Source organism: Stenella coeruleoalba (assembly GCF_951394435.1).
Source record: "Stenella coeruleoalba genome assembly, chromosome: 12".
Lineage (NCBI taxonomy): Eukaryota > Metazoa > Chordata > Mammalia > Artiodactyla > Delphinidae > Stenella > Stenella coeruleoalba.
In genome coordinates this window covers 76,243,459-76,259,546 of record NC_137158.1, presented here as the reverse complement: position 1 = coordinate 76,259,546, position 16,088 = coordinate 76,243,459, and the positions used below count along the sequence as shown (strand labels likewise).

General features: G+C 43.0%; 1 protein-coding gene across 4 annotated transcripts in view; it reads right to left on the bottom strand.

Moving 5' to 3' along the window:
- ESR1 (estrogen receptor 1) overlaps window positions 1–16,088 on the bottom strand; it is a 393,643-nt gene that overhangs the window by 239,228 nt on the left and 138,327 nt on the right. For all 4 annotated transcript variants that reach the window (XM_079939174.1, XM_079939176.1, XM_079939177.1 and 1 more), the window contains exon 2: window positions 6,869–7,390. In XM_079939174.1, the coding sequence (XP_079795300.1) occupies window positions 6,869–7,320 (452 nt within the window). In that variant the 5' untranslated portion in view covers window positions 7,321–7,390. The remainder of the gene's footprint in view (window positions 1–6,868; window positions 7,391–16,088) is intronic.

Below are 16,088 nucleotides of genomic sequence, written 5' to 3'. Positions count from 1 at the left end.
ATAAAAAAAATCTTCAAAAAAAAAACACTTAAAATACCTTCATGAAGTAAGTAAAATGAATCATGGATGTACCTACGACCGTTCAAAGAGGAATGTTTTTGTTGACGAAGTGGGAAATTACAGTCGGTTTTAAATGCATGGTGTAAGTTCACGTGGATCCAGATTCCTGAAAAGCAGGCCACTGGGAGACCACAGCAAAGGCTGCACTTTTTGTCACCTCCATACCAAATCGACATGCAGAAGCCTGTGGCCCTAGGATTTCACCCACTCATGCAGTAAGACTCCTGGTTGCTCTGCGCTAACACTGATATGTTAACTGCTAGGAATACAAACACACATTTTATTGATATTTCATCTATGCCTTTGATGAGCTGCACACTTTGGAACAACGTAGCCGAATGAATGAATGAATGAATGAGCTACGAAAGCAATTTTACTAAGTGAAATTTTCTCCCTGAATTTTTGTTAAGCGTCTATCCTTAAAGACAAGAAAAAATCGTTTTTGAAACTTTTACTGTAGTTAATGCCACTTTTAATGTAGTGAATGGGTTATTAAGGCATATTCTTACACCACTGGCCTTCCCAGGCTAGGGAGGAACTCTGAGGAGCCCTGTTCCAAATTTTATTAAAATAACAGACAACAGAGGTCAATAAAGAAATAACCCAGAAAAGATGGGAGGAAAACTGTGGGACTACACAGATGGAGTGACTAAAACAGAGAAGAAAAAAGAAAGCTCGATAGCCGAAAAGAAGCCAAGAAGAGTTGAAAGGGAAGAACAGTAGAAAATAAAGCAAAGAAACAAGAAAATAGGAGAACGGACTATCAAAACAAAGATCAGCGGAGGGAAGAGAAAGGATGCCAATGCCAAAATGACTATTTCTAACACTATTTAGTTGCAGGAAACTAAAAGAGAATTCTCTTTTACTTCCAGGATCTTAAAAGATCGAGTTGCCAAGAAAACTGCCCAGTAAGTAGTGCCTGGCACGCACACATGAAGGCTGCTGGGTCGATGCACTCGCCACTGTTTGGGAACAGGGGGAACGAGGGCGAGGGATGCAGGCTAGAAATAGGACCACAACCACAGAGGCGGAGCCTTCGGGCCAGACAGCTCTGTAGCTTCCAAGCTGAAGGTGAGAATCTGAACATGAAACCTCAGAGGTCACTGGCCCGTCTTGAAGGTGACAACTTTGGGGGAACCCTCAAAAAGAAGGACCCCGGCTGAGTTTATCGAGGGCTCACTGGGAGATATCCAGTCCTGAACGTTTCTTAATTAACTTTATTAACTTTCATTGATCTACTATAATTTTCCCAAGCCTAATTCACTGGAGCTTCAAAAAGTAGAAAATGAAAAGACAAAGTCGCCTACTATCTCGTGAAAGATGACACACTTGATTAAAGGAGAAGATGTTATGGGAACAAACTAAGAACTCAATGTGTTCCTCTAAAAAGTTCAGGGGAGAAACAAAGAAAAAAATCCAGGTATGTTTGGATTTTTCTTTTTTAATTTCTGTATAGCAATGGGGGGTAATTAATAGATTTATGGTATTCATGTTATTGATAGTATTATTATTGAAAATTTTGACTATATATGTAAATTATAACTCCACAAAAATGAGTAAAGTACATTAAAAATTTTTCATTTCTGTTTGGATAGATATCTCCAGGCTACATAACAGGCATCCAGAAATACTACCCCAACTGACTTCGACACCTCCTTGCTGCTAGCATCATAACTGTCATCACCGTCACCCTCTTCCTCTTCCTTCTCTCTGCCGCCACAGCCACCATCATCGTGGATTCCACCATCACACCACCATAATACTTCCAAGAGTCAACCCTACTCCTTCTTATTCAATTATCACTTTGTTACACCATATAAAATTTTGTCATTTGGGACCAAAACAGTTGCCTTTCTAGCCTTCATATTTTTAATAGGGTTTAAACATGTACATATAATTAAAAGTGTTGTTGATTAATGCAAAATGTTCCCCCATCATTCCTACTAATATTCTCTAAGGTGCAGAGCTCAGCATTCATGGTTTCTTCTCTCATGAGCTCAAGAATATTATAAAGGTGCTTCCCTTCACCTCCAGCCCACTTAAGTCCTCAGATTTCAGAGGACGCTGTGAGGGTATGTTTTAGGGATGGAGTAGGGGACAGCTCAGACACACCGCTTTTTAAAATGATGTTATCTGTCAATTCATCAGCAGAGTTTAAAATATAAAATAAAACTGCTGGATGATGTTGATGGACTGCCTCCTTTCATGAAATCCTTTACACTTTCACTTTGGCTGGTTTGTGTTCAAGCAGCTGTATTTTGGGGATTTATATAGCATCTTTTACTGGAGTATGAATTTGGGTTCTAAACAGTTGTGGCCACTCTGTTTTCCTTTCTTCGATAAGCAAACTGAGACTTGGAATTAAACCAAATGAGTAATTTGCCTCTATCAAGTCAATGTGTCCTAGAGAAGAAGGGAGCACACTTAGCCCTCTCTACTGGGTTCTTCTAAAGTTACATTAAAAATAATACTGAAGTCACTGGGAGGAGTTAGATTTATAATTTTTGTGCTGAATATGCATTTTAGAAAAACTAGAATTAAAATTCATATATTTCCTTACATAAAACTATTATCACATAATCGGGGTTTTGACTTTTTAAAAAAATGTATCTATAAGATAGATGTTCTTTATGATAACCCAGACTGCAAACAAATGTTGCAGATGGTAATAAAGATTTTATTTAAATTTGGCTTCCACAGAAAATGAGTTCATATTATCATCAATCTATATTTGCAGTGAAACTCCTGATCACCTAAATCAGTTCTTCCCCGCAGTTTTCTTTTAGCTTACAAAAGCACCAGAACAAATATTAATATGCGAATAAAATAATAAAATAGCGATTGCTTGTATAGCTTATGTACTGCTTTCACATATACTAGCTCACTTGACAAAAGTACTAATGTCTTATCATGATCGGAAAGTTTGACATCTTTTATAGTTTTTCCTGATATCTATTGTTCTTGTCATTGTCAATTTCTTACCCCTGTCTTTTACATCCTTAAAATAATAAGAAACCAAAATGCTGAACCTGAATCTTCCCAAATTATGAATGTCACATCTTAAATATATTCTCAAAAGTAATCCAGAGATCCAAATTACCGGAGTGTGAGAAAGAAGGTTAGAATAAGTGGCAAGTACCTTTCAGGGGCTTTTTACAAAACATGTACGAGCCACATAGAGTAGGTGAAAATGAAATGGGGTTTGAAGATGTGATTCAGTTTCAACCTAAAATATACTCATTCCCCAGGCAATATGTGGCTCCTTGAACTATTCTTAGACCAACACAAAGAGTCAGGTAAACAGTAACAATTTAAATGACTGAAAAAAGTAAGAACAGGAAAAAAGGGTGCTGAGATATCACCTAACTACAAAGAAAGAATTACTCAAAACTTGAAAATTAACCATTCAAATCTCTCCCTAGAAGTGAGCCTTGCTCAAAGTTGAGAAATAGTTCTAAGTGTTCACCAATGCACAAACTAGACACTAAATATACGCATACAGACAGCAGACAAATCACTAGGGCTTTGGCTTTGATGCAAAAGGTTTGTATATTGGTCAAGTTTTTTGGAGAAGTGGGCAATATTTAGCCTTTAAGAATACTGAGTAATAAAACTGAAATCAGCACAGAGTATTAAATACCTCATTTGAATTTTTTAAAACATAGTGGATATAATTAATTTTCATCTTCAGTTTTATCCAAACTCCCTAAGATGTTTGAACTTGCTAAGGACCCAGGATAAGATAACTCCCACTTGCCTTCATCATGACATTTCAGGTAAGACATATTTTGCAGAGTCACAGCTTGCCTGTTTACAAATTTATTCCCTTTTAATAACAACTTGTTGGTACATGTGACAATCTTTCCCCATTACTATATGTCCAGGGCAGTTTTATCTGTTACGTTTCTTCATGCATAAATAAGGCTACATATTGTGGCCGAAAGAAGAAAATACCCATAGCATCTTAACGTTAAATGATGTGAACTTCGCATAAATTCTCTGAACATCCCTGTGGGACATTCAAGTGGGCAATCCACACAGTAGCATTTTATAAATGGAAAAGTTAAGAACCAGAAGTAATAAAGCTTAACCTAACTGACCCAAAGTCACCAGCTAATTTGTAAGAGAAAAATAAAATAAAGACAATCAAAACTGCTTTTTGATTTGTGTCGCTAAAACAACCAGCCACTTAACTGAACTTTTTGTTTTCTACTGACCATAACATTTTAGGTCAGTAGCTTTCAAACTTCTTTACCTCAAACCACGTAAGAAATACATGTTTAATCACAGCCAGCCAGCAAAAACAAGCATGTATAATTAAAACAAATTTTCAGGAAACAAAACCTTCCCTTATTAGATATTACCCATTCGGCTATTTTCTATTATATTCTTTTCTATTTTATTCCTTTAAAAAAAATGTTCTAGACTCACTAAACTAATTTGGTGATCCTCTGGGTCATGACAAGCAGTTTGAAAACATTGCTTTTGGCCCCCAAAACTTTTGGTAACTACTGAAGAAAATGAGAGGTTCCCAAAAGAATCTAATCAGTTCTTTTTACCCAGAGTCAAACAGCAAAACTGAGAGGGGGAAAAATATTAAGTAACATCTGTCTATTTGAAATAACTCTATTTCACAGAGCCTTCTTTTCCTCCCTGGGTAATAAAGGCAGAATTCAAACAAAAAAGACAGGAGGTTATGGTAAATAAACGACAAAGGAAAAAAAATGATTCTAAAACTGAATTTCCACACAGAATCCCATGTGTATGAGTTTTTCACCTTATTTTTTTTAAGTTCCATATTTTTTTTATTATTCTAAAAGTATCTGAATATCATCTAATGCAAAAAGTTTAAGATGGGGCATGTTATAGCGCTATTACTTGCCACTGAGATGATGAACAATTTTGAATAAAACGTGATTCCCCTCTTTATTTGACCATGCTCACTTTGTAATTATCAGCAAGGCAGTAAATAATCCACTGAGAAGCAGCCTCATTAGTGCCCATTGAAATTCAGTGGCATTAATTTGCAATAAAAGAACTGAAAATTAAATGGAAAAGAAAATAGTTTCTGGAGTCTACCGTAAGGTTATGGAATTCACATCATACCACTGCCTTCCTTCACAACAAGGAGTTTAAAAGGTTTGAGTTAGACTTAATCGTTATACTTTGTTCTAACACTTTTTTTTTTAAAAAGTGGGCAGAATTCTTTTTTGTTTTCCATTTTAACCCTGAATTAAAACAAGTTAAATTAACGTGATAGATGCCAACTTTTTAAAGTTTTGTTCATTGTTTGTCTTCTGAGGAATAACTCAGGCTGGACCTGCTTGGCTGTGGGATGTTCTAAAGTCCTTTGAGGGGCTGAAGGATGTGGAGTATGTTCAGATACCCCAAGAGTCTGCCTTCACAATCCTCTGGGGCCACCCTGCACCTTCCTCCTATTTCTTCTGCTACAAATATCTGTGGATATAGAACACTGAATGGAAAATCGGTCCACAGCTTGCTATACAGAAAGATCTGGGTGAAAGTGGAAGGCGAGTCCAGGCACCAGTGTACAGTCAGGCAGTGCCTAACTCAGCACCCAGCCACGTGGGTGCCCTGAGGCCTCCCAGCGGCACCTAGGGCACAGGTATTCACCCGGACCACCTGCCTAAGCCTTCCTCAAGTCCATCACGAAGAGAAGGGAGACGCTGTCAAAAGGAAAATGGGAGGAAGAGGGGAGAAGGAAAGTATAATCTCTACAAGCAAAAATAAATAAGGACACAAAACATTTGCCTCTTAAGTCACAAAAGTGCCCCAAACTACCAACTGCTTCTTCTCCCTTGAAGGAAAAGCACAGAACTGGGCTGAAACCCTGCTCCCCAGTCCTGGGGCATTCTCCTCCCTGGTAGGCCAGAAATGAAACTTAGCTGTCAGGAAAGTATTTCAAAACACTCGAGCTTCGATGTGGCATGTGTTAAACCCACAGGACACTTATAAATCTCTGGCTGTCAGAAGTCTTCTGTCTGCCCTGACACGGACTCAGCCGGGTAACTCAGAAATCAGAAACTCCTTAAGAGCCATTGAACTGTATTGCTCCTCTGAGCAGCGCAAGTCGATCCTACAGCCCTCCAAGGTGGGACGGGGAGGGCGAGGAAAGCAGTGCTAGGAATCGCTTCCCAAGGGAATCACCTTCACCATCATTATCATCACCATCATCATAGCGTGCATATTTCCACCCCGAAATTCTAGGAGAAAGTTAATTTTGCAAGCACATTAAAACAAAATTGTAAAATAATACTAATAATATAAATAAATAAAATTCTGAGCTCCGCCAGCCCCAGACACCTTCAGCCTTAAATACCAAAGCGGGACATTTTCTAGGGACTCAGAGCACCTTGTGTTTATTTGCTCTGGGATGTTCCCCACACACACACACGCTAATAACCTCTGCTTTGCACAGTTTTCCAATATTTGTTTAGTTAGGAAGCACACGGGGTTTCGGATCTGCTTCTCACGCAGACACTGGGGGCGGGGGGGGGCGTGGAGAACAGAATGTTGCTGTTTTTTTTTTTTTTTTTTTTTTTTAAGCCGCCAGGCCAGAGAACTTGACTCTCGAACGCGAGATCCCTGCGTGACCCTGGGCCGGGCCGCGCGCTAGCCCTCGGGTCGCGCGTCCGCGGTTCCGGCGGCGGCCGGGTTGCTGGGCGCCCGGCCCCGCGGCCTGCGGGCCCCGCTCCCTCCCGGCGGCGCGGCCCCTCGCCCCCCGCTCCCTCCCGCCGCCGGGCGCGCGGCGGCCACCCCGACGTGGCGCGGCGGGCGGCGCGGGTACCTGTAGAAGGCGGGAGGGCCGGCCTCGCGCACCGCATAGCCGCTCGGCTCGTTCTCCAGGTAATAGGGCACCTGTTGGCCGTGGGGATGCAGGAAGGGCGAGAGCTGCGGCGGCGGGTGCAGGAGCACCAGCGGGCTCGGAGACACGCTGTTGAGCGGCGGGAAACCCCCCAGGCCGCTGGCGCCGAACGCGGCCGCCTCGGACCCGGGGCCATAGGCGAGGCCCGACTGGCCGTAGACGGGCGCGGAGGCGGCGGCCGCGGCGTTGAAGTCGTACGCGGCGCCCTCGGGGTAGTTGTACACGGCGGGCTTGCTGCTGTCCACGTACACCTCGCTCAGGGGCCGCTCCAGGGGGATCTTGAGCTGCGGGCGGTTCAGGGGCTCCAGCTCGTTGGCTTGGATCTGGTGCAGCAGGGCCATGCCAGACGCTTTGGTGTGCAGGGTCATGGTCATGGTCAGTGGCCGCGGGCAAGGCGCAAACCGTCTACCCCCGCGGCAGAGGGCTCAGCAGCCGACCGGCCACCTGGAAGAAGAGCACAGCCCGCGGTTAGAGGCGGCGCAGCGCATGTCCCGCCGCAACGCGAGCTCCGGCCCTTCCCCGGGAGCGGGCCCGTCCGATGGAGCGGGCCGGCCGGATGCGAGCAAGTGCAGCCCGGCGCGAGCGCGCTCCGGCAACTCCCGGGCTCGGGTCTCCAACTTTAAGTACCGGTCTCCCGAGCTCGTATGCATTACAGAGGTGCTGGAAGCCGGCCAGGGGCTGTTGCCTTGCCCTGACGTTGGCTTAAACATCACTCCAGGCGCAGCTCGTTTTGGAGCGATCCCAAAGAGCAGCTTCCCTGAACTTTACTTTACTTGTCGCTGCTGGATAGAGGCTGAATTTCACTGCAGGAGGGCGGGGGAGCCGAGGGATCTCCTAAAGGTGGCCCAGAGAAGACGGGGTTTAAAACTCGGAAGACTAATCCAGGGGCCGGCTTTCTCTAACGTGCTACCTTATGTGCCCCGTGCCAGGCTCCAATCTATCTCTGTTTGTCTCTCTTACTGTTTGATTCACGCTCCTCGTTGGCTGGAAATATGTAGTGTGTACATAGAATGACCCTGGGGAGGACCACTCTGTAACCGAGATACGGCAGATAGAGTGGGGTATGCGGTTGAATATGCAGACAGCTATATTTAGCAGCTGCCGGGACTGATGGGAGGCATCTGGGGGGAAGGGGGTGGAGATTCAAGGTGTACATATAGGAAGAGCCGCGCTTTGCAGCAGGAGAGCGCTGCCCGACCTCAGTTTTCCTCATCTTCAAAATTCTCCCAAAGTGGTCCCCTCCAGCCACGACCTTCTGAGATTCTCCCAGCCCGACTCGTCTGTTTGTGCTGGACCACAGTACTGTACTTGCTCCCAATAGGAATTCTAATGTGAATGACGATTTACAAAAACCTTCCGTTAGGCGGACATGGGTCTTCATGCCTTCCACTGATTATGCAACCAAAACTTCAGAAAACTGAATATGAAACGTGACCTTACCATAAAAAAAATAACCTCAGGTCATTAATCAAATCTTTGGCAATCAGGTTACACTGTTGGTCTAACCAACAAATTTTAAAAGGCAATGATACATTTCTGTTCTTTCATCCTATGATTGGACCTTCTTGGTTCACTTGGACTAGGATATGCAGAATCAAATATCCAGATTGAAAGAGAAATAGAAAAAAGTTTTGTATTGAATTAAAAAGTAAACACGCTCAAGTACATTTTATATATATATATATATATATAAAACAATATATACTACTATGTACTATATAGTATATAATTGTATATATAAGTATATATTAAAAAGATATGGTCAGTATATTGTGCACCTATAATCTTGGACAGTTTATACTTTTTAATAAACTTCCTTTGCCCCAGCCTAATGAACTCTGGTATGACCATCAGATACTTTGCTTTAACTGCTATACCAAACACCTGACAGAATACCTGACAAAATGTTTGTGTCATATAGAAATGACAAGGATGCTGTTACTGACAGTAATATTTTGGGATATCTTTATACTAATAAGCACATATTTTACCTAATTCTTACAAGAACAGACAGACCATTTGGGGGTAATATGCAGATGCAGCTGATTTACTATGAAGCCAAAATTGAGCTCAGCAACAGTAACTATAGATTGTAAGCAAAGAAAGGGTTAAAAACACATTAGGTGAATCACAGATATTTCTCTTTATGGCCAGCAACCATTACTTTCCAAAGCAATTTTTTTACAGATGACTTCGTTTCGGTAAATCACACTTTCAATTTTCAAATGTCTTTCTAAAACGCATGCAAAAGCACTTCAGAGGGCTCTTAAAAATCTGAACCTGCCGAATTATATGTAAATTACACAAAGATCCTTACAAGTCCTGAAAGCAGAAGGAGATGCGCACAGAAACCCATGGAAAACAGCAAACCCTCGTCTCCCTGCTAGGATACAGACACTGGCCAGAAAGGTGAGTTGCTTTCTCAAAATGCTAAAGCTACAAAGAGAAATCAAAACAATCCTACCCTGCTGGATCAAGAGCGTCTTTCCAGAAACGTTCCATGGGCTTGCAGAAGTCAAGGGCTGAGACAGTGAGAATGAAGGAAAGAATGTGCTCACATGTGCCTGTGGCTCCGTGTGTGAGCAAGGCAGAGCGTGTGGGGCTGTGTTTGTATGTGGAATGGCAGGGAATCGGGAAGCAGCCAGTAGGCAGGGCACTTGGCAGCCCCTCCCGGCAGGCACAGCAACTGGGCTGCTGCACAGAGATGGACGAATGGCCGTGGGGAGTGAGGAGAAGCTTGCTGTCTGCTCCCGGGGAGAAAGGTGGCACACTCAAGTCAGCATGACTGGGGAGAAGCAAAACTCCAGCCCTTTTTGCTCCTTATACTTCAAGCCTAGGAAGTGCCCCATGTTTTCTGCTGCCATCCTAGGCAAGAAGGGAAAGCAGGCTTGCTGTAAATCATAGGCTTACGCTAAAATAGGATGCCAGTCAAAAGTGCGTAGATATCAAGTTTACAGAATGTGACACGGGCGGTTTTTCCTGAAGAATATAATTTAACAATAAAAGCCTTCTGGGATACACTTGGATCCGACGCCTTGCTGGCCCCAGCCCCCAGTCTCTGAACAGACACACTGTTGCCTTGCCTCTGATTGCACCAGGAAACCAGACTTTGGAAGAAATGTTTTGGCATTCTAGGGATGTGTTTCCAACTGAAACATAATATTCCTCCACCTCGTTAACCAAACCCACAAACCTTTCCATGAATAGCTCAGTTGACTGCTTTCTGTAAACATGAAAAGATATATTATTAAAAGCCCAGAGTAGGAAGATAAGACAAAGGTGGGTACCTTTGTTGAACTGATTTGAGGCTTTCTGGTTCTAGAGGCATTGATCATGGGGAAAGGGTCTCTCATTTCTCAATGGTGCCCACATGGGTCCACCAGGTTCTCAACGTTTCTCTTGACCTTGCTGCTCACACACAATAAGAAGGTGCTCCTAGGGGCCCTCACCCCGTGTCTCAGGACATGTGACACCTAGTGGAGCCTTTGTTGCCAGACATTAGTCACTGCCTTGGGTATTAAATGACTCTAATCACAATGCCAGGAGTGGCCAGTCTCTGGCCTGGGACTCTATGCAGTTACCAAGAGATTTATGAGTGACTCTTGAGACCAGTACAAAGAAAGAAGTTAAAAGTTACTTTTTTTTTAAGTTGGTAAAATGTTAATGATGTCATAATGCAAATATATATTTTGTGCTTTGAAAGACCCAAAATATTGCAGTATTGGAGCACAGAACCCTTTGTTGTTGACGGTGGTGAATCCTAACTCCTCCTTTAGGTCAGCCATGGCCACCCACGCACTAGGCCAGTCCAGAATAAAACAGGAATGTGCAAGGAAGGGAGGAGAGGGAAGGGAAGGAAGGAATGGGGGAAGGAAGGAGAGGAAAAAAGAAGACAGAAAGGAGGGGAGGATGGAGGACAGGGACTTTGCAGATATTCTCCTTGAACATGGGAAGGATAAAGAACCTCATTATCTCTTCATAGACTTTGCTTATTCTGAAGCTAACCATCAAAGTTAATTCAAGATGTCCAATAAAGGCAGTTTTCCTGAGCACTTTCTTTCCAGCATTCTCTTTCCTGTTCCTGGTAAGAGCCGTCTCCCAGGCTTAATGAGAGTGGGTGAGAAAGGACACCGCACCTTTTTGCCAATTTTCTTCTAGTGCTTCTGGCAAACAGCCTCACAGTCCTGCCCCCGGCCCCCTCCTCTTCCCTTCCTCCTCTTCTCCATCCTCTCCCTGCTGCACAGACTCACACTCCCCCGCTCTGTGACTTCCTGGCACTTGCAGGTGAACTAGCGTCAAGTGTGTTTCTCTAGCTCCACCCCTGAGTGCATCTCCAGACCCACTTTTCCAGCAGTCTCCTGGGCATTGCTGGCTTCTTCAAAATATGGGTCATCATTCTCTCTCCTCCAGACATGGGGTTCCTCTCAACCCCCCAGTCTGTGAAAAGCATCCCTATCCCTCCAGTAGCCCAGATTAAAGTCTCACAGTCTTCTTTGAGGGCTGTCTTTCCCTTGCCTTCCACACTCCTGACTATTCTAGCTTTGCGATTTCTCCCTCTCCCTGACATTCCTATGGCCCTCCTGCAGCCCCTCATTACCTTACCTGTTGTAAGAGCCTCGTAGGGACATCTGCCTCCTCCCTCCCCCTCACTTCTTCCTAGATCCTGCTGCCTTTTATTTCCTTGGTTTTTACAGCTTTGAGATCCATTTTCTCATGACCCGGCTCTACTCTTCACCCAGATCATAGCTTCCTCCGACATTCAGGCCTTCCTCTCTTCCCATAATATCCTGTCTAGTGTACCTCCCCGTGATGTGAGGCCAATGCTTCAGCCAAAAGAAAAAAAAAACTTGACACTCCAAGCACTCAAAGCTTTCCTGATGCCATTCTCTCTGCCTACAAACCCCACTCTGCTGGCTTGTCAGCGGAAAGCCTTTTTGAAAGCCCCCCCCAAATGCTATCACATCGAAAATGCCTTTATTCCTTATTCAAAAGTAATTTCCTCTCCTTTGAACACCAGTGGTATTTCTCATGCATGTATTGGGTTGCCCAAAAAGTTCGGTCGGGTTTTTCCGTAACAGCTTACAGAAAAACCCAAATGAACGGTTGGGCCAACCCAATATTACATTCATTCTTGAATTCGTTATTTATATATACTTTTATCCCCTCATCCTGCTAAGAAGTTCCCTGAGGACAGGGTCTGCAAAGAGTTATTTGGGTATTTTCTGAGTGCCTAGCCCTGTGCCTGGTCATATGAGATCATCAAATATTGGCTAATTTATTCATCCAGATACTTAAAAGGATAAAATAATATTATATCTATCTGGGTAACCCATCTCTAAAAGCTAAATTTCCAAGTAACGTTCTTCCATTTTCAAACTGTTTTTGCTAGACAATTATCTTGGTATCCTCATACTGACTGAGGCCATAAAGTCACAATTCAAATTCATACAGTCTTGGGGATTAAGCCTGCAATTCTTGGCAGCACGATTCGCGAGAGAGCTCTGAATTTTTAGTTCGTAACCAGATAATACTGTGACCAAACAAAGTTTCTTCTCTAGCTCCATTACAAGCTTTTTACATTTACAAAAACATGATTCCTCCAACAGAAACATGAAAGAAAATAAATGTGGAAATATTTCCAAAGTAGCTTACACTCCTAGAAATGGTTCCTTCAGTCTGAGACATGGAGCTCCAGCCCTGTTCAACTTGACTATTATTATTTTGATCATAAATGCTCTGTTTGGGAGTTTTCGTTGCACATTTATTTGACACCATCTATTTTTCTCTAAAGTAGAAGAAAAATAACTTCCTTTTAAATTTCTGCCTTTAAAAAAATGTTTCATACTGCTTATTTTAAGGGCTTTTGAATAGCTCCTAGAGTTTTTTTCAACTGACCTTTGATTTTTGTCTTATGAATTAAAATTTGTATGCAGTGAAATGCACGTATCTTATGTGTACAGTTTGACAAGTTTGGATATGCCCATGTGGTGACCATCTTAATGAAACCACAGGGTATTTCCACCACTCAGGAAAGTTCCCTTCATGTTTTAGATAGCACCTAACCCCTACAGGCAACCACTGTTCTGATTTCTATCATCATAGATTTCTTTCGCCTCCTGGTCCAAAATGTGGACCATGACCTCTTACATACTGGAGAACATAATATACTGCATTTCCGACCAATAACATAACAGTCCAGTGCTGGGCATGCAGCATTGCCCGGGTACACAAGTCAGCAAGGTACAGAGCTATGCTTCCCTCAGTCAGACCCCTCTCCCTGGGAGCAGCTCCCTCAAGGCCACAGAATTTTACTAACACGCTATTCATGGACCTTTTTCTATAGCAGGCTTTACGTGATCAAATGCTACAGAAGCCTGCAGAGATACGAGTCAATGAGGAGCAAAGGAAATCAGGATTCTCTAGCGTGTTCTTAAACAGCCACTCCAAAAGCTAAAATTTAAAAATTGTAATGATTTTTAAGCCAAGAATCAAACCCCAAATCCTTATTCTAATGAAACTCAGCACCTCAGATGCCATTTCCTGTCTTCCTACCCAGAACCTGATGGAGACAGTCTGGATTTTTCGTTGCCAGGCAGAATGGCTACTCTTTATTGTGAATCAATGAGTGATTCAGATTTAATTCTCCAGCTTAACAGAATTTAGTAACTTTCACATTACATTTTTTAGAGAATTGTTTATGTAATTTAACTATATAGCATGTGGCATAAGACAGTTTAGAAAGTACTTTCTCTGTAAGTACCATGAGTGGTGAAAGAATTCCAATTATTCCAATTATTATTACCCCGTGTCCCACTCTCTCCCTTTATCTGTTGTTTACTTGAGGAATCTCATTGCCAGCTTAGGGTATTATTTCTCTGTGAAGAGCAATAACCAGATTGTGCCTAAATTCAAGTACTATTAGTACTATTATTCAAATAGTACTCTCTACTGTTAAGGAGGGCCTTTGCACACACACACACACACACACACACACGCACACACACCTGGTAATCAACCAGGAACCTGGCCCAATTTCAGAACCAGCCTTATTCAAATGGTAAAACAAACAAAACAGAAAAGGAGATGTGTACATTTTGAGCCTTTTCGGGTCTTTCTTCCTATTTTGACCACACTCATCTGGATAACTGGCTCCCTCAGCACCCAGCCCCCTAGGCTAGCCATGCTTACCAGTGTTCGCCCCTTCTCCCAACCCCCTCAGTTATAATCCTACTGTCTCAAGAGAGTGATATATTTATGAACATGCCAAAGAATAACTCATGTATTCAATCCACTCAAAAAATATTGCTTACCTACCGTTTACCAGGGCCATGTCTAAGTGCTGGGCCTTGTCTTAGTGAGCTCAGGCTGCCATAACAAAAGACCATAGACTGGGTTTAAGCCATAGAACAGAAATTAATTTTTGCACAGGTCTGGTGGCCAGAAATCCAAGATCAGGGTGCCAGCTTGGTCAAGTTCTACTGAGGACTCACTTTCTGGCCTTCTCCCTGTGTTCTCCTATGGTGGGGAGAGCTCTCTATTCTCATAAGGCCACAGTCCTGTTGGATTAGGCCTCCACCCGTGAACTCATTTAATCTTCATTACTTCCTGAAGATCCTATTTCCAGATACAGTCACGTTGGAGGTTAGGGCCTCAACATATGAATTCAGGGAAGACACAGTTAAGTCCACAGTTGAGTCCACCCAAACATAAACAACAAACGTCTCTGCCCTCAGAGAGCTTCCTTCCAGAGCTTTAGTATTTAGTCCTTCTTTAATGGCCCCTCCTACTCACCCTCGTCCAAGAGCATCTCTGCCTCTGTCTGCCCACAGATGTTGGTATTCCTCTAGGTTCAGCCCCTAGGCCCTCTTGTCCCCTCTATACTTCTCCCTCTGGATGATCTCAGCCACTCCCAGGGTTCTAAGATTCATCTGTAGATTGAAGACTTAAAAATAGAAATCTCCAACCAAGAGCTCTCTGCTGGCTAGGAGCCATTTCCAGATACCTCTTAGACATTTTTACTTACATGTTCATTCATTCAATAAATACTTCCTGAGTACCTACTATGCATTTGCCATTAGAAGCTCAACTTGTTCAAAATTAACTTACCTCTTCCCCAGACCTGTTCCTCCCTCTGTTTCCTATCTCAGCAAATGGCATTGCTGTTCATGTAATTGTGCAAAGCCAGAAAAGGATCCAGCCTTCAGCCTCGACCCTCTTTCTCACTCCCTACATTTGATCTCTCACAAATCTTTTTTACTTTTGTCTCCTTGATCTCTTTTGAGTCTACTCCCTTTTTTCATTGTCATTATTATTTTCAGGCTGCTCCCTTCTCTCCCAAGGCCTCCAGCCTTTTTCTTCCCCTATCCATTCTCCATACTATGGGAAGTGTAGTCTCTCTCAAGAGCAAAAGGACTTGAGTTATTATTCTCATTTCTCCAGCGTTCTCTCCCACAGGTACTGTGTTCCTGCCATATTGAGTTATTTTCAAGTTCCTCAAACTCTGTGGACTCCGTCTGAATCTAAATATTCATATTTTCAATTCACCTTACCTGGAAACTTCCTCCTATTTCTTTTCATCTGACTTAGTCCTACCCATCCTTTAAGTCTCCCTTGAGATATCACAGCCACCAGGAAGCCTTCCTTGATATCCTCGATTTTCTTCGGGGCCTGTCTATGAATGCTCCCTAAAAAACCCTGGTTATGGCTCTTATCACGCTGTTGGAATTTCCTGTGTATTTCTCTGTATCCTCCCACTGACCTATAAATTTTTAAAAGGCACAGAGGGACTGTCTTTTTCCAAGTCATGAGCCCATCGCTTAGTAGAATGCCTGCTGCATTGCTGGCCCCAATAAATACTATTTGAATAATGAATGTTTATACCCTTCCCAAATATCACATTTGCATTGTTAACTAAATTCCTCAATAACTTAATTCGAAAGGAGTGAATATAACGGCAAGAACTCAGAACCAGAGCTTAGAGGAGAATTTGGAAGCAGATTCATATTTTCTAGAACAACTCAGATTTCTTATCTCAGGCTATTAGAATTAATAGCCCCTTGGGCTTCCCTGGTGGCGCAGTGGTTGAGAGTCTGCCTGCTGATGCAGGGGACACGGGTTCGTGCCCCAGTCCGGGAAGATCCCA